The 20,524-nt window shown below is 32.9% G+C and overlaps 1 protein-coding gene across 1 annotated transcript in view; it reads left to right on the forward strand.

Annotated features, from left to right (window-relative positions):
- Positions 1-20,524, forward strand: part of LOC140435261 (uncharacterized) — a 161,928-nt gene that overhangs the window by 112,987 nt on the left and 28,417 nt on the right. The window contains exons 2-3 of the mRNA XM_072524078.1: positions 11,455-12,149; positions 16,449-16,768. Of these exons, the coding sequence (XP_072380179.1) occupies positions 11,593-12,149; positions 16,449-16,768 (877 nt within the window). The 5' untranslated portion in view covers positions 11,455-11,592. The remainder of the gene's footprint in view (positions 1-11,454; positions 12,150-16,448; positions 16,769-20,524) is intronic.

Below are 20,524 nucleotides of genomic sequence, written 5' to 3' on the forward strand. Positions count from 1 at the left end.
AAATCCCAAATCTTTCACAATTCTGTAGAGAGAACTCACAGTTCCAGTACGCCTCATACGCCTCCCCAAGTATTTTCTGTAAAAGCTTCAATGATATACGACAACCTTCACGCAGATCAACTATGATAATTATATAGAGCAACTATGATAATTAAAATTAACAAAAATAATTTTGCAATCTCTCATTTTAAAGGATTTTCTATGCTAAAAAGTTAATATTTAATATTTTTTTACTGTTTGTTGACTCGGCATGGCACGCTCAAAAATATATGAATTAGAAAAACTTATTGAGAAGTTTAGTCAGTGTTATTAATCGATAACCGATATAATGACAACAAAGAGAAAACCCATTAAAATGTGAGAAGAAATTACACAACCAAAAATGGTAACTAGTCCAATGATGCGATGTTATACCACAAACATTTCAGTTTTTAATTTTCACCTCCTCGGGTAAAGTTTCACGAGATATTTTATCGTCTCCTTCATTTAAAGTTCGTAATTAAGACCGTGGATTAGGTAATTTTTTATATGCATATACTACTGCGATTTTACGGTGTTTAGTTTCACGTTAGGATATTCTAAATTATTAGTGTTTAACAATCAAGTAATGTTGGTAATTTTCTTTTATGCGATGAGGTTATTTCGTACATAATAATTATTAAATTTCAGATAATTTGAACTACTTTTGAAGCGTATTTATTTGACGTGTTTGTTAATTTTGTTGCAAAAATATTTAGTTATATTTAAAATGCACTATATACATTAAATCTTACAATAGGAAGGATCGGATGAAGAGAGGGCACTTGAAAGGAAATACAATTACTATTTTTATTGGGAAAAAGCCGCAATATAAGTTTAAAATAAGTTACTTTTTGAAGTTCTCAAAATACAAATCATTAAATAACTAAACAAATTTTGTTTTTTGTTACTTGGTGAAAAATTCTAATAATTTAATTTTGTTTGACTCATTTATATTAGATACAAGGTATTCTTCCAGCCTCATGGATGTCAGAAGCTACCGAGGTCCAAACATAGATAGTGACCACTTTTTTGTAATGGCAAAAATCAAAGGAAGAATATCAAAGCTGAAGAAGGATAACCCTATGAAACAAGACGGAATTAATGTTGATAATTTGCACATTGAAACCATTGCGAAAGAGTATACGAGACAAATGGATGCAGAAATGGGAGCCTGGAAGCAGGGGAAAAATGTGGAGGAATTGTGGGCAAAATGTAAAAAACAAAATAACTAAGAAGGCATCGGAAATATTGGAGAAAACCAAACCAGTTAGATAAAACGAATGGTTTGACGAGGAGTACCAAAAAGCAACAGCAAACAAAAATAGAGCATACATAAATATGAACTAGCAGAAAAAAACTCATTTTGGCGCCCCCCAAGACATCAACATTCACATGACTATGCAGCCTCTGCTTGTGACTTGTTGTTGTTCTCTTGATTACTTTGGTCACAGATTCCATACCCAGGTCCTGGTGGAGGTTGCTGTTACAGATATACCAAGGAGTAATAAAAATGTTCGTCAGTACTTTGTTTTGAAATCTTTGGATAATATGTAGATTATTAGCTTTGGTACAACCCTAGAGTTGGCTGTTGGTTATACCCATACTTGTTTGTAAATGGATAATTTATTATGAATGGATAATGTTGAATTTTTTTCAATCAGCCAATACAATTTCTTATATATAATATTAAGCTCCCTTCCTTTCTTTTTGCCTTGGATTTTCCAGCGCAGCCTCGTGTCTAGGGTGATGCCCAAGTATTTTGCTCATGTTGTATAAGGAACTTGGGTATCATTTATTCTAACTGGGAAATTTTCTATATTTTTATGTGTAAAGTTAATGTGTGCAGTGTCATTTAATTTTATTCGCTATTTTCTGGTCCAGGTATGGATTGTATTTACTGATAGTTGCAACTTATCAGTCCCTTCTTCACTAGTATCTCCTATGGCTAGTATGGATGTATCATCCGCGAAGGTGGCAATAGTGTTTTGTTCTAGCTCTGGAATGTCACACGTATACAATAGTTCGGGACCGGACTTAATACTTTCCCTCATGGCACGCTAGTTTTGTTCTCCCTTAAATCGGTGTACACTTCTTCTTGTTTTACTCTGAAATGTTTATTTGCGATGTATAATTCTAAGATTTCTGTATACTGTTTAGTCATGAACGTTCTTAGTTTATAGTTTAAACCCTCATGCCAGACTTTATTAAACGCCTGTGCTACGTCCAAGAAGACTGTAGAGCCGACTTTCTTTTCTCTTATGTTTTTTCTATTATATTCGTTATTCTGTGAACTTGATCTATAGTAGAATATTTATTTCTGAAACCAAACTGATAATTTGGTAGTTTTTCTTTCTTTTATGGGTTTCAATCTTTTCAATAGAAGTTTTTAAAATAGTTTACACCGGAAGGAGTGATATTGGTCGATAGGATATCACTTAATTAGGAGGTTTTCCTGGTTTGGCGATAATAATGACTTCGGCTACTTTCCAGAGTCTGGAATATATCTTAATCTAAAGGCAGCATTTATTAGGTGTGTCAGCTTAACTATGGCTTTTCTTGTCAGATTTTTTAATAGTTCTCCTGTTATAAGATCATATCCTGGAGCTTTCTTAGGATTAATATTCTCTTTTATCTCTGTTGATACTTCTCTAAATGATGTCAACGTTATTCTTTCTTCGGTTTGGAATGGTTCTTTTCATCTCAGTTCTTCACCATCATTATTGTTGGGTTTGAACGCGCTTTCTAAATGGCCTGCAAATCGTTCTGCTTTCTGTTCGTAACTTCTACCCAAGTTACTGTTTTCCAACTTAATAGGAGGAAAATGAATAATTTTCTTTTTGTTGCCTTGCATAACGAATAATCTGTATTCTGGTCAGCTGTTAAATTACTTAAAAAGGAATCATTTGTTGAATTTTTTATATTCTGTGTCTTCCTTTTTAGATTTTGTGTAGTATTATTTAGACTAATTTTGTCTCGTGGAGCTCTGTACTGCTGTCAGTTTTTTCTTAACTTACTTTTTTCTACTATGAGTTTTATGATTTCTTTTAAATAGTTGTTTACTTTTATTCTAGAAGTTATTGCAGGAGTATTTTCCCAAGCTACCTGTTGCATATTTTTTATAAAAACTTCTAATTTACCATCAAGTTGACTCGTGGTTGTTTGTGTGTGTAGATAGTGGATGGCATTAGAACTTGTCTATTTGCCACAGAATATTTTGACTCGTGGTTCTCAATTGCACAGCAAGATTAATTTTGTGTTCAAGGTTTATTTTGAAGCTCTCAAAGTCAGCTTTTTTATTACTCAATATTGGTTTCCTTACTTTCATTGGTTTATAAATTCATTCATATCGTTATAATTGCAATTCTAGTAGACATAATATGCTGTCAATATGGTGAAAACAAACTGAAATAATTGTTCTTAGAGATCTATACTTTTAAATTTTTTCTTTTGCATATAAATGACGAGAAAATTAACTTAAAGTTAACAATAAAACTAAATCAGCCTCTACATTATTTATGCTGTGTGGTATATGACCTCGTCTCAAGTCATTGTATCACGTGGGAATTAGGATTCAAACATTTTCATCTTAGATATCTTGAATATTTGAAAGTTGTTTAAAATGGATGATATACAATAAAAGGTGCTAATTATTATGAATTTAATAACAAATGTGCCAAGAAATCCTTGTATTATTTATTGAAACAAAACAGATATAAATATTTTTCAATTATAAGTAACGCAGAGCATCTAATTTGACGTTATTAGAATTTGTAGCTTTCCTTTTTCTAAATTATGATTTTTTTTCATTTTTACTACCAAAAAGCTAATTTTACTCTTAGAAATAACTAAGTTTAATGGGCAGGAATAGTAAATTCATATTTTGCCAGGAATTTCAGGTCCATAATAAACGATCTTCGAAATAAAACAAACACACCTCAAACATTTTCCCTTTCAAACCCTGAAAATCTAAATGAATACTTCGTTAATGTGAATAAAAATTTCCTATCTCCCCAAGAACTAATCCCAACAATCAATAGTATCTAAAGCAAAATTTCCGGTAGTGCTGATGGACTATTCCTAAAATTTTTCTCAAATCTACCAAAAAATGTGTTGGAAGTAATGGTCTCACTAATTAACGAGTCCTTTGAAAAAGGTATATTTCCAGAGTGTCTAAAGAAAGTCATTACTATTCCTCTTCAAAAGGGTGGTGAAAAATTGAATGCCTGCAACTATAGACTTATTGCCTTACTACCGATACTATACAAAATTATTGAGATACTTATAAAGTTGTTAATAAGTATTTATTGTTATTTTCTGACTTTTTGTAAGCTTTGTCTATAAAATTGTACAATTTTCAGTGGCAATAAAGCATATTTTTCTTCTATTCTATTCTATAAACAAATAGGAACTCCACATTACTGTTAATAAAATAAGTACTTTCAATAAAAGATGGCGCATAAAAATACAGGGAAATCTATCCATATCGATTTTACATACAAAAAGAAATAAATAACCACTCAGTTAGACTAAACAATAAAATCGTACCATACAAGAAAACAGAAAGGAGACAGAAGAACTCAAATTAACATGAAAGAAGTTCTTCTTTTCTTCTCCTTCCTCTTTATAAGCATTTCTGCTTGTTCATTGGCGGATTAATATCTCTATGGAAGTTTGTCACTCCATCTTTTGCGCTGTTGTCCTATACTTCTTCTGCCGATTGGTGAGTTATTTCTTGCTATTTTGACGACACGGGTCTCCTCCATTCTGCTTATGTGGTTATTCCATTCTTTTTGTCTATTTTGTGTCCATTTATTCACTGTACCTTACATTTTCTTCTAATGTCTTCATTTCTCTTTCGATCTTTCAGCATATTTCCTGTAATTCTTCTCAGCACTTTTATCTCTACCGTTTCCAGTAGCTTTTGCGTTATGGGAGTGTCTTGTTTTTGAGGTATATATTATTATTGGTCTTACAATATCGTTATAAATTCTTGACTTCATCTCAGTGTTAATGAGACTGTTTCGCCATATAGTGTTATTAGGGCATTCTGCCAGTCTATTTGCTTTTTGTATTTGATCTCTCACTTCTTTGTCCAGGTCTCCATAGCTGAACAGTGTAATTCCCAAGTATTTTATTTCCATCACTTGCTTAATACTGATGCCATCAATTTCTGTTATACACCTGGTTGGTTCTTTGCTGACTACTATTGTTTTAGTTTTCTGAGATGAGATTGTCGTATTAAATTCTTTTCCTCGTATGTTAAATCTGTGGACCAGTCTTTGCAAATTATCTTCATCTTGGGCGATCAATATTCTGTCGTCTGCGTAACACAGTATTTTTATTTCTTTGTTTCCCATTCTGTAACTTCTTCCTTTGTTAGCGCTTTTGATGATTTTATCCATGATCAAATTGAAGAGCATTAGGCTCAATAAATCCGCTTGTCTTATTCTGATACCTATTTCTATACGTTCTGTAAGTTGTCCATCTATTCTGACTTCCATTTTGTTGTTTTGGTAGATGTTTTCGATAGTTTTTATAATATTTAGGAGAACTTCTCTATTATACAAAAGATGGATTACATCTTTGAGTCTTACTTTGTCAAATGCTTTCTTTAGGTCAATCAGACACAGAAATGCTGGTCTATTATACTCTAGTGATTTCTCAGTAATTTGCTTTATAACGAATATTGTATATGTACATGTTTCTTGTGTTTAGAGATTTTACGTTGAAAGTACCGATGCGAAGTATATTTCCCGTTTTCCATAAATTCGTTGTTCTCTTTCTCGCGTTAGTCGTCGTAATGACATCATTCCTGTTCCGAAGCATAATCCTATTTCTATGAGCTATATGGTTTTAAAGTCGATCAGTAGGATGCTAATATCATCCTGGTGCCTTAGTCGTGGACTAATACGCACCTTGATGCGCATCGCCCCGCCTTTAAACATCCTTTTATATTTCTATTGGCCGAGAGATCCGAAAATGCCATATAAATATTAAAATACTTTTAAATATGCGCATTCTTCGGATCTTGGCATGAGTCGATAGACCACGGCCTTACCGAGAGCACGTACGCTCTAGGGGGTCGCCGGTCGGGGCTCTGCTCCATTTGCTACCGCAAAAACCATTAAGACTCTGTAGATTGTCTTCTTCACACATCAGAAGTTATTTTATTTCCAACGATGGTTTACCTAATTACTCATCTAAGGAGTCTTTATCAAGACTTGGAAAAAATCCACAATATCCAAAAGTTAATATGGATAAATGCTTAGGGGTACTTCATACATTATACATAAAGCCCCTAAGTAGAGCGTACAGCAAAGTGGATAATTTCATAGGTCCACTCTTGCTGCGACGACACTAACCTGGCTGTAGACCCCCTCCTCCTTTATCCGGGCTTAGGGGCGGCAACAGTTCTGTCGAGCTATTCGATCCACATAACAAAAACTGCAGGCGGAGTTATACAAGAAGTTATATTGGTTATTAGGTAGAAGCTCACAACTTACAGTCAAAAACAAGGTATTAGTTTACAAACAAATGCTTAAACTATTATGGTCCGATGGTATAGTGATGTGGTGCTGTAGTAGTAAGAGTAACTATGCGTGCTTTCAAAGAGTCCAAAACTAAAAATACTAAGGAACATACTCAACACTCCTTGGTATATTCGCAATAAGACCTAGATCAGAAACATTGAAACAATTTGTTGTCCCTTTTTTGAGGATTTTGTGGATAGGTACCATATTAGTATGTATAGGTACTATTTCTTGTTGTAATTTAGAGTTTTTCTAATTTATTACATTATGTTTAAGAGCTTTAGAATTTGTTTGAATTTTTCATTCTGCATTGCATCCATGTCTCATTGAGGTTTTTTTTTGTAATATTGCGCATGGAATATGATATAGCAGATCCTTTTTTTATTGGTTTGAGATGTAATGTTTTGGGGCAAATCCTCTCTGATCTCCAAGTTCGTTCCAAATTCATATTTTTCGTTATAATTACTGCTAAATAAATTGTTAGATATAATAAATATAGATTTATTTATCTTAAAGTTTCCACTTCCTGCAGTTTCATCAGTTTTCACTGTTTGTTCAAAATATCTTATTTTAACAATTAAATGGATGCACTTCTTTTCGCATTTTAGTTTCTGAATCCTCTATTTGATCCGGTTCTCTTTCTGCCAACGTTTTCGGTGCTTCTATAAAAAAATCATGGTTGAACCCTTTAATCAGATTTTTGAACCCTTTTGTTTTATAATCATGGTTGAATACCTAAAAAATATTCTTCAGTACTAACTAGTCAGGTGATCATGTATAAAAGCGTCATGTGCATTTAACTCAGGAGATCACTAACTCACGAGCTCACTTCATATTGCCTTTTGTTGTTATTAATACAAAACTAACGATTCTGCATGTTATGTTTAAAGGTGCAAATAGAAAGAAATGTAAACATTAACTCAAATAATTGTCAATGAGATAATTTTATATCTATTGGAAATTTTAATTTTTTCTTTTTTCTAATTTTAAGATATTTCGATGCTTTTTAATGAAAATAATAATATCATTTGTGCTATAAAATCTGTGGTATTAATAACTTTTAACCGGAGTATAATCGCTGTTATTTTAGTAAGATTGTTAATATATATTTTTGATATTCTTAAAACGCTAGAGTTGATCCTACCTATATTATTTATTATATCATCTTGTCAGACACATTATTTTTCAAATATTTTATTGCTTCATACTATACTATAATTTATTTATTTCAAACCATAAACAGAAAAACCTGACCGATACACGTGATTAATCTAGTTTAAATCGACTTACTACATCAAAACAAATTATCCTTAAAAACAGTTCACCAAACACGAGGTCGCTTACAACATCCAGTAACAGTTTTTGTGCGGATTTACAGTTAGGCACAAACTTCTTTGATATTTGAGCATAGGCTAAACCGACTGACGGTCGCTAACCAATAATTTATTTAAATTGCAAAACCAAAAATTACATATTTACCATTCAGAGGTGGTCTGTGGGGCCTCCGGCGACGAAATTGTAAAATCCAGGTCACAGCATCTCTAGCTTGACAAGATCTAGACTGGCATAAGGAGTTTTCGTATACATACATATATATATATATATATATATATATATATATATATATATATATATATACATATAATATATATACAGGGTGTTTTTAGAAAAATTGAGAAAATCGTAATTTAGTTTTGCAGTTCACCCTGTATATAAATTTTAGTCAATGATTTCAATTAAACTCAATTTAAAAACTACAATATATTGTTTACCTTATAATATAAAATAAATAATTGTTTATGCATTACTTCTTTATATACATGGTGTTGATTTCACAGGGATTTCGAAATAAAAATGGTCATAACTTGTTAAATACTCTGTATAGTCATAGTCATCTTTATTGATCCTTTAAGACATTCAAAATAAATGTATAGGATACGTCACTACAGAATTTGGTATAAAAAAACATTAATGTGTATAATACAATATTCACAGTGTAAAAAAAAATTGACAAAACATAAAATATATAAAATAACATTTTTACAAGTAAAATATGAAGCTATTGCAGTATGTCCTCAAGATATTCATTTATAGAATAATATGCTTTTCTTAAGAGTAAATTTTTAACATTTTTTTTAAATTTAGAGATAAGTGGTATTTCTTTCACAGTTTTTGCCAAATGATTGTATAAGGTCAGTCCCATATATCTGAAGCAATTTTGAAATTTGGATGTTCTGTGTTTAGAAACTCGTAAAGATTCAGCACTTCTTGTATTGTAGTAGTGATTGTCTGAATTTACTGGAAATGAATTGATTTCCTCTTTGACATAAAGTAAACATTTATAGATATATAGGCAGTAGAAAGTTAAAATTTGATGTTTAATAAAAACTGGTTTACAAGACTGTTGATAATCCAAATTAAAAATTTTACGGATAATTTTTTTTTGGTTAATGAACACTTTGTTACTATCTACTGAGTTCCCCCACAAAATTACATTGTAGCACATGTGGCTGTAAGCAAGGCTATAATATACGTTCATTAATGCTGAGATGGGTAGTGTGTTTTTAATTCTAGATATAGCATAAAAAGCTTTATTCAATTTCATGTTCACTGAATTCACTTGCTCTGACCATTTGAGATTACAATCAATGAATACACCCAAAAACTTTGTAGAGTGAGTGGAAGATAACATATTGTTTCTATCATGGATGGTTAAGATATAGTCATATTTAGATGAGTTGTATGAATGAAAATAAATAATTTGCGTCTTGTCAATGTTTAATATTAGTCTGTTGGTATTACACCAGCGTATAAAGCAGTCAACGACAGTCTTCATTGTCATTTTTAATTCCTCTAGTGTACGTGCAGAGACTATTAACGAGGTATCATCAGCAAACATTGATATTATAAGTGCCCTTATGTGATCTGGTAGGTCATTAATAAAAATTAGGAATAATAATGGTCCCAGCACGGATCCCTGTGGTACTCCTTTATTTGTCGTGTATAACGTTATATAATTTATTGCGAATAAATGTTATGTCTAAGCAGTCAAAAGCACGTGATAGATCAAAAAATAGTCCTGCCACGTGGTTTCTACTATCTAATTCATCATAAATACGCTCAAACAAGCTGCATGCAGCCGTAAGTGTTGACTTTTTTGATCTAAAGCCGTGTTGGGTTGGAGTTAATAAATTGTATTCTTCTATAAAATTTAACATTCTGTTGTATACAACCTTCTCTATTACTTTTGAAATTATGCTAAGGACAGATACTGGTCTATAATTTGAAATATCATGAGGGTCATTCTTTTTGAAGATTGGAATAACTTTTGCCATTTTAAATATGGATGGAAATTGGCTGGTTGTTATTGAGAGATTAACTAAATGGGTTAAAGGAATCGATATATGATCACTTATCAGTTTTATTATTTTTACAGATATGTTATCAATACCAGTACTAGGCTTATTTTTTAGTTGATCGATTGCATTTTTTATTTCAATTGGAGTTACGGGTAAAAAGAAAAATGTTTTGTTACACATTTTTGAGGTAGTACAAGAAGAAGGTAACGATGTGCCAAAATGAGTTTGAAGATTGTATTCTGTAATTGTAGCAAAATATGAGACAAACGAATTAGCAATATCACAAGACTTGGTAATAATTTTATTATCATAATGTAGAATAATATCAGACCTGTTCTTTTGCCTACTAGTTTCACTGTTTACTAAATTCCAAATTGTTTTTGGTATATTGTAAGATTGATTAATTAAGTCACTATGAAAGTTTTTTTTAGTATTTATTAATGGAGAATTATATTCTTTTTTTGCCTTTTTATAGGTATCTTGAGACTCGAGACTCCCTATATTTTTTGCTATCCAGTGTAGATTTTATAGTTTTCCACTAGCGTGTCTTACCTCATTTGTTACCCATGTAGCCTTATTTGTTTTGTGTGCTTTATATCGTGTTTTTATTGGACAATATAAATTTAGATTGTAATCTAAAATGCTAACAAATGAATTTGTGGCATATTCAGCATTCAATTGTGAATAAACTTCATCAAAAACTGTAGAAGAAATCCCTGCTTTAAACATCCGCATATTTTCATCTGACATATCCCTGTAACTGATGGGTTTTTTATCTTTTTTCGATACTTTATTGGCTTGCAAATTTACACTAAGTGAAAATACTTTATGGTCACTGAAGTGACCCTCGAACACATTTGATTTATAAAGATGTGGTTCGATATTTGTCAATATGTAATCCAATTTTGTAGATGATGTTTTACCTACTTTATCTACGAAAACTCTTGTAGGAGCCTCAGATGTGACTCTCAGATTATAACTTACTAAAAACTCGTTAAAAGATTGCTTATTATTAGACATGACAAGATAATCAATGTTTAGATCCCCACAAATATAAATATCATGATATGACTTAATGCATAGCTCCAATATATTATGTAATTTACACAAAAAACTCTGAACTTCTCCTGATGGCGAACGATAAACACTAATAACACAAATTTTCCTATTGGCTATAAACAGAGAAATCGCACAGCACTCACACACCATTTCTTCACTAAAGTTAGAGACATCTAATGTTTTGAATTTAATATCAGTTTTGATGTAGATGATGGATGGATGATGGATGGATGTAGATGGATATAGTAATGCAAAGCCCAATATTATAAGATCAAGAATTATGAGAGGAATATAAATATGAAAAATATATAGCGTGTCCCATTTAAAAAATTGTATGTTTGCTCTACCACTTAGTTAATAATCACCTTATAGAATTCCACATATTTTCCAAGTATGGAGAAAAAGAAGTTTTACTGTAGAAATTTGCATTTTAAACATTACATCATTATGAACATTGTTTTAATATATTTTTTATATTTTTTCAGATGCTGTTTGGGCATTTGGGTACGGAATTCTTTAATATGAAATAACCTAGTCACTCCAACGATCTACTTCTCCAAACTAGTGCCATATAGATGATATTCCTCTACATTTAAAAATATGCCAGAAAAGTAAATAAACCAATGGCCCTCAAATTGCGCAAGGACGTAAAAAAGTCGAGTTACTATGTCTGGTTTCTCGGAGCAAAAGAATCTAAGGGTCTAAGAGGTACTGAGTTTATCGTGCCGGTTATAAAGCATTTGGAGGACCGGGAAAAAGATATAGAACCTTTTAAAGTAACGTTGCAAGTTTCTCACAAAGGATTGAAAATTATTCAAAACGTCGTTTCGCAAAACCAGAAAAACTCAAAACCCAAACACGAAACCATCAAACATTTTATACCACACAATACCATCACTTGCGTGTATCAACAGGAGGATGTCATAGCTTGCATTTTATTACTGTTCAATCCGGTCACAAAATGTCCATTGCACGTTCATGCCTACAGATGTGATAGCTTAGAAACTGCTACCTTGTTAAAAAATCAGCTGCAAACTCTGATTGAGCGACCAGAGAACCAAAAGAAGTTTGCCGAAATAGAGGGTAGACTAAAACCTCAAAAGGAGTTGAAGAAAGTGGATAGTAGTATCGGGAGTGACACAGGTACTAGCACGAGAGAGAGCGAGAGCAGCGAGGAGAGGTAAGTTGAAATTAAAATATATTAGTTATTTCTAAACATAATGACATAATAATTATAGCTGATTTCAAATGCATTGGCCAGCTATTCCAATATTTCGTGGAATAGCAACAAATTTAAAAAATAATATAACTATCCAACATAAAATGCAAATAAGCAAGTATTGGGGGTTTAAACCAGAATGCACGCGTCAGTGGCGTAGCAATATTAAACAATTTGTGAAGAATATTTTATATTTAAAACTTATGTTAAAGTGAACTTGTCTTTCTTGCCACTAACGCGTGCAATTTTAGCTTAAACCGTCAATGCTTGTTTATTTACATTTTATGTATGGATGGCTATCTTTTATAATTTCTTGTATAAAATAGAGACAAAAAGGTATTACTTTAGTTCGTCGAAGACGCTGTTGCAAAACTGTGCTCTTGTGTATTGTTGAATGAGTAATTATTATCGAACAAAGAGTCTACAACTCATTAGGGAGCAATTTAAGTCTAAGGCGGTGTTCTCCAATAAACGCCGTACGCCGCGTATAGCGTTACACCGTACGTCGCGTCTAGTCTAGGGACCAGGGCTGTTTTGTGGCCAATCTAAGTCCACGGAGTTTCAGAGTGTGTTCTTATCGTGTGTTTAGATCCACTAAATTCTAATTTAAAACTTGATTTTGAGTCGTAAGTGACGGACTTTGTTAGAAACAATTTAATTGTTTAAATAATAATATTTCGTAAACTAACAAATATAAATAATTTCTACACATTGCAATATATTCCTTTAAAAAGAACCCTACAAAATGATGTTTAGTAAACCTTGATCCAATAATTAGAACCGCAGATCTTGAAAAATTACGGTATTTGTGCGATTTTTCATTTGTAACTCGGCCCCAATTTGAGTAAAATAACTATATAATAGATCAAATTACAGGAAAATCTACCAGCTTTAAAACCAAACATTAATTATAATCGAAATATAATTTATACCAAAGTTACAACAATTATAAACGAAAAGTTTTTATTAAAAAAAGGCATATAATTTGTTTATAAGATTTTTTAGCTATTAAAACTTTAGATTATAGCAAATAAAGTTACATAGCCATATTGTATGATCCAATACAAAGAACTTTAAGTATTATTAGTATGTCTTAATATATGTTTTAATGCCGCAAAGCATTTTTAAAGTGCACACACTGTTACGAACCGAACGCCTAGAACCGCATAACTTGTTCCTGGAGCCACATCCAAAAAGCTCCTCCTACATAAGCTACGCCTCCCGAAAAGAAGACGCGGAAAGAAGAAGATTTTGTTGGCTTTCGTCGATGCGAAAATATTTTTTGGTCGGTCGGTTCATCCTCGATATTATTTCGAGTTTCAGGAGGGTTTCCGACCGCCGCTCTGGAGGAGGAACGAAGGTTTTTCGATTCCAACCTCTTGCTCGTGGAGTTATGTGTCTTTGGCTTACACTCAGCGAGAAGCTCACCGGAGGCTCTGTCATCATAAAGGTGCTACCGTCAGTTCAGTTCGAGTTCAGTTCTCAAAGAGATGCCGGCCGCTCAAGCCTCAGCGTGTAACCAAGTTTACACTCCTCGAGGTATAGGACCGCAGGCAGAGTTATATCCCTGGATTGCGGAGTAATTGTAAGTCCCTTCGGTTCTTTTATTTACTCTTGCAATCACGCTCACTTCGTACTGCCAACTCTCGTAAAATAATTCCAAGTCCCATAAGGACCTTTATTTATTTCCAACGAGTGGTTTGGCGACAAATTGCTGCGTCAGCTTGGCCACCGATTAAGGAGTAATTCTTCCTAAATCTAAATCACATTTAAAGTCTACCTGAGCTTGTATTTACTCCGAATCGTCGGTGGTCTATTGCAGGGGTCACCAATTATATTCTCTAAGGGTCCGTTTCAAAAACCTACTACACTTCCGCGGTCCGGACACTTAGCACTACACCCTCCAGTAGTTGTAACCCCCTCTCAGGAGATCATCCTGGTTAGGTAGTTGAAACCACGTTTCAACTACCTAGGTCACCTCGTTTAGGAAGGGGTACATTAGTTTAATTAAATTCAAAATTAATGACTACAATAAAATTCAATACAACCTGTCTGAAATTTGGAGTAAGATTAGTACAACTGATTCTCATTAGAAAGCCGAGATGTTCATCTGTCAACCGAGATCTGTACCGATTTTTAATAAAGTTCATTTTTGAAAAAGCGGCTTCGCACACATAAGTTGAGCCAAACATAGTACACAGTTTCATTGCCAAAGATTTTAGTTCTGGAGCCTGCCAAAAGAGTCCTGGTCACTGGACTAATAGTTGTATTGTACGCTTCGTTCAGCGTACAATGAGAGATCTGATCCATTATAAAGCATACAGACGCGTATACACTGCATACGGTGATTATTAGAGACTAATGATTAATTGATTTGAATTTTATGTCATATTTTGGCGTGAAAATATTGGGGTTAAAATATTTTTATATTATAATTATTTTTATATTATAACAACCTCTATACTAAAAAAGGCATAATTCAAGCGTACAATTTTTACGAGTAAACAATTAATATAATTGTTGCCGGAATGCACAAACTAATAATATAAAGTATGTCATGTTACCATGACTGAAAAAATAACTCATTATTTAAAACAAAAACTATACCGTCTTTCGTTAATTACATCATTTTTAAATTATTTCAGCTAGTAAAAAAAACTGTTTTTTAACCGTTTGCAGATAAAAATATTTGTTAATTTTATTAATTATTTAAGTTAAAACCTTGCTTTTAATGGGGTTATTTAAAGTTCTTTCTAATTTTTAGTAATAGAATAGAACAGTGTTTTCCAAACTGTCTCAGATCGAGAAACCCTTTTGACAAAAGGAATAGTTAGCGACTCTTTTGTTCTTAAGTCTTCATTTAATAATATTGTTAAGTAAAGAGGAAGATCTAATATATTGTCTAAGACTTGGTACGGTTGTTTAATAAAGAAAAATGTTTTTACTTTCGCCATCTATTTATGTTTTACGAAGTAGTCAAGTTTATGTTAGTAAATAAACGGCAATAACATTATGATAATTAGGGCGTTATATTTTTTATTTGGCATGTTTTATTTAAGCCAGAAAATAAACATCCTTGTAAAAAAAGTTTCGTTTGGTTAAATAATTTCGCGACTCCTTCAGCTCTTTTACGAAACCCCTCAGGAGGTCGCGACCCACACTTTGTACAGGATTTTTGATTAGGAGCGAAATGAAGTTCTGGATCCAAACCCAATATGGACCGTTTTATTGACACTAACCCGGTTTTTAATTACTTGAAGCGTTAGGACCTCTGGCTTGGTTTTTGGAAGTGGAAGTGGCTTGGTTTTTGGCTTGGCTAGTCGGAAGGACTGACTACTCCTTCCACTAGTTTGTTACGTGCTTTTATAAATACATTACGAGGTCAAGATCCGACTCGAAGGACCATAAACGGGAATTTTGATCAGGAGCGAAATGAAATTCTGGATGTAAGTAAAACCACCAAACCCAATATTCACCGTTTTATTGACACTTACCCGGTTTTTATTGACTCAAAGAGTTAGAACCTCCGGCTTCGTTTTTACCGACTACTCCTACTCTGATCTGTAACGTGCTTTTATAAATGAATTACGAGGTAAAGCTGCACGCTTTAAGTCTTATTACACATATGATTGTTACAGCTTACTCAACAGCGTCTGGCAATCAAATAAATGTAGGCTACACCATGCAATAAGAATATTTGAGAAAATTAGGGTTATTTAAACGAGGCAATAAATCAATTGTTTAATAGATGATATTAAACTTTGGTTACGATTTTATATCTAAAGAGCAAGTCCTTGGATCTGGCGTTGTTAAGGAATAATATCACTCCAAGAGACAATACTTTAACTTTTTTTTAATTCGTATAAAGTCTCAAAATTTTCGTAATGGCTTACTTGTACATTGCGTTGTTTGTATAATGGATAGCTAGTATACTGGTACTGCAGATAGTATGTTTTTGACTCAGTAATACAATGAAATATCCACAGTTTTCTTCAGTAGCAATGTAATCGAGAACGAACTTATTGCATCTCAACTATGGATATTTTCATACCCTTATTTCAAATCTTCCTTTCTTCTTTCTTGATTTCTTTCTTCGTCCTTTCTTTTATTAGGCATTTTGATACAACATTTCTTAAATGAGCTATTTCTTTAAGACTTTTTTACAGATAATTAATTACTCGGAACCGTATATTGCCACAATGCCACTAAAATAAATTCAGTAAAAGATATGATAGTTGATCAAGTAATATTTTTTTTCAGGTATGTTGGCGAAACAACTCGAGTAACAACCCTCTACGATTCAGTAGCTGCCGAATTACGGGCAAAACTCGGCAAGAAGAGTTCTCCTATCCTTCTGCCCCCTCGCGATTACGACACCGTCCACAGAACAAAAGGCAATCTGACGGGAATCGAATTACGACGATGCCTCAATGCCAATATCGTAGGTCCAAATGTTAAAGGAAGGAGAATTGAAAGTAGTGGTGGCAGTTCTGGAATCGGCTCGGATCATCCTCCCAGTCCAGAAAGTCCTGACGCTCCTGACTCTAGATTTAACACCTTGGATAACCAGAGTACTAGTGGTAAGTGTTGTATTTCATTTTGGCGAGAAAACGCGTGGGTTATTGTACACCTTACATTATCAGAAGGAACTACATCATGAATATCACTAACAATTATATCAATGTAATCGTTGTAGGTGATCTTACAATACAACAGACACAAATATAAAGTTTCAAATATTTTTACTGTATAATATATTTTTTAAGCCCTTCTCTCTATTCGGATTGCCGAATATAGGCCTCTCCTAATTCTCGCCATTTATCTCTGTTTGTAGAACGTTCCCACATTGGTTCTGCAGTTATTTTAATATCGTCGCTCCAGCGCAGTTGCGGTCTTCCTCGTGGTCTTTTGACTTCATATGGCCGCCAATTCCCGATTTCTTAATTCCATCGACCATCCTTAAGATGTTCGTTGTGTCCAGCCCATTTCCATTTCAGTTTAGCTGCCTGTTCGACAGCATCTTTTACTTTTGTTCTATTGGTTCATTGGTTATCTTCATTGGTTTTATGGTCTTTGAGTGAGATACCCAGCATTTGTCGTTCCATAGCTCTCTGAGTTTTTCTGATTTTCTCCATGATTATTTTAGTGAATGTCCAGGTTTGAGCTCCATAGATGTAAGTACAGATAGGATACAGGAATTAAACACTTTGGTTCGCAGTCTTTGAGGTATATATTGTAAGAATACAAAAATAGAGATGTGTCATAAATTTAGTATGATACAAAAAAATATTGAAATAAAATCAACTAGCGGACCAACTCGACATCGAGTTTTTTAAATGACATTTTTATTTTGCGAGAAAAATTAAGAGATCAATACAAACAATATAAGCAAGAATATACATAACATTCATCAATAATAATGCAAGTAAAAAGTGTATTAAATATCACGAAATATTTCGTCGAAAACAATGTTTTTTGTTACAATGTTATCATTTAGCAGTTAATTTTGCATGCTGATCACGAATCCGGTGTCAGATTTGCTTTATCTTGACGTTTTATGCGCGTTTCGTGTCACTTCCGGTGTCGGATCGCAACCGGAAGTACATATTTAGATTCGTCTCGACGAGACCTTTCGATCCATATATACATTGTGGGGTCTAAAACTTAAAGTAAATTTTAACTTCCGGTCATCTTAAAACCGGAAGTGAATTTTTGTACCAAAAGTATATCTTGACAATCTCATACGTAATACTAATAATATTCCGAAAAAATATTTTAATTATCTAATATGGTTTTTGAGTAAAGTGGTGGACAAGAAAAGGGCTTAGCGTTTTAGTATATAAGATAGGGAATCAACGCAATTTATATAGAGTAGCTTGTTTTGTTTACATAAAATTTAACAATTATCAATTATTTGGAACAATTCGTTGTAAATTAAAGTGTTAATGATCTATTCCTATATTTTCCATTAAAATTCGTTCCATAAAATGTAAAAAAAATTACCATGGTTAATTTAATATTAAATTTATTAACAAAGGGCATATTCGTTATGTGTGGAAAGAGTACATACTTACCAATTAGAAAAAGAAAAATCAAAATTCATTAGCAAGAGTCGGAGATATAGTTAATATCTTGAGTTTCCCCCTCCACTACTCCAAGCTGATCGAATTGGAGCTCTACATTTTAAAGCTTTGTGCACGACTTCATTCAAGGCAATTTTTGTCAAACTTCTTACGTTAAAACTTAAGTTCTTGATCTTTTAATTTCTCTTAATTATTGTAAACAAACCAGTTATGAATTTAAAAAATAATAAACAATAATACGCCCAGTTCTAACATATGGTTCAGAGACCTGGACTCTAACAAAAAGTAATGAAAACATGTTAGGATGTTTCGAAGGAAAAGTACTAAGGCGAATCTATGGGACAGTGAATGACAATGGTGTGTGGAGAAGACGATACAACTTCGAACTTTATAGAATATACCAGGAACCAGATAGCGTAAAACATGTTAAGATAGGAAGTCTGAGGTGGATAGGTCATGTAATGCGGATGGAACAAAATGAGCCAGGTAGAAAAACGCTTCTTGAGAGACCCATTGGTCAGAGAAGAATGGAAAGACCCAGAACAATGATAACATCGATGAAGACATGAGAAATATGGGAATGCGTACGTTGCGAAGAAAGGCGATGGATAGAAAATTCTGGAAAAACTGGAGAGAAATTCTTGAGGAGGCTAGGACCCACGCAGGGGTGTAAAGCCAGAATGATGATGATGACCCAACTTTCCACGCAAAATCAAGGTTGTAGGATTATTTTTTATAAAAGTTATTAACATTTATAGAAAACTAAGAGTTCTTAGGTTTTTTACAGTATTCTTTGTAAAACAATAGTAAAACAACATTCATGAATCGCCATTTTAGAGCTTTAAACGTGTTTTATCAGATAATGTAATAAAATTTGATTTAAAATGCTTTACTTTTTACTGGTAGACGAATATATACTTAAAAATATGCATTTTGACCTCAAATTGTTAATAATTTAAAAAATCCGCGGAATCTACTGCTGGAAACATAGAGGTTTTGGTTATCGAGGTCCACATAACTCAAAAACTTATCAGACACCTGGCCTGGTGCCTAGATTCGGGATTAATATTTCTCTGGACTAGTTAGCAGTTAATTGTAATATGAAGTCATATTATTGTTCTAAGGCTATTTTCCTGTCACCTTTCCTTTTTGGTTTTATTCCACAATTGTAAAATTTTTGACTACTATATTTAGGGATTGGTCCTCTAGATCAAATTTATTAATATTTTGAAAACGGCTGTTTTCGTTTGAACGCGAAATTTTGAAAATGTTATAGAAAGTATGTAGTGACTATTTTATGATTATTTCTTATTGTATATTAATTATAGTGCAATCGATAATAAAATGAACGGATATATTAGATAATATCGAATGTCTACTGTTTTGAACCCGACTTCCTTAAACGTTGAGTGTCTGTTAGGTGCCGCGGAAATGTGCTGTTATATTCCACCGTCGCCGGAAGTTTAGCTGTAACTTTCGTGAATCAATTATGAGCAATTACGTTGCTCTATGAGAATATAAAAGAAATTATTATACGAAGACCAGAAGTAAATAAATGCTAGTAGCTATTTTAAACAACGTGTATTATATTTATAACAAATACACTGTCACTGGATATCCGTGAATAACTATTAGAATAATTTCAAATTTTTCTCATAATATACCACCACAACCTGGGTGAGCTTTGGCTGACTGCTTAACTTGCTTTCATATCATACGGTCGTCCATGACAGAGTGGTCGGTGGGTAGCCCCATTAGTCTTAAATCTGACCATATGTTATCTTTTTACCGCATTCGTGGTACCGCATTCAACAATCCCGAAATCATATCAAAAAGCAAGAGATCTTTTTAACTGAGTCAAAGTTATATTGAAAATATCAAAATCGAGAATATTTAATAGCCCCATGTATCTATCCAACAGGCTGTGAATGGTTGTTCTGTGGAAAGGAATATTGTGGTAACGTAGAGCTTGATATGGAACATTAAAGTTAATCTGGCTTAACGGGTTTGGACAATCAAGAAATCCATGTAAGATTTTATATAAAAATAGAGCTCTTGACATATCACGACGGTTCTTGAGCGAGGCTAAAAAGAATTGTTGTTCGATACGCGAATAATTACGATTATCAATAGCAGTGTGGACATGGTAATCACAATATCTCAAAAATTTATACTGGACTCTTTCTATGGAATCAATATTGTTCTGAAAATAGGGTGACCAAATAATTGAACAGTATTTCAAAATAGTTCTAA

Source organism: Diabrotica undecimpunctata, chromosome 2, assembly GCF_040954645.1.
Source record: "Diabrotica undecimpunctata isolate CICGRU chromosome 2, icDiaUnde3, whole genome shotgun sequence".
In the NCBI taxonomy this organism is placed as follows: Eukaryota; Metazoa; Arthropoda; class Insecta; order Coleoptera; family Chrysomelidae; genus Diabrotica; species Diabrotica undecimpunctata.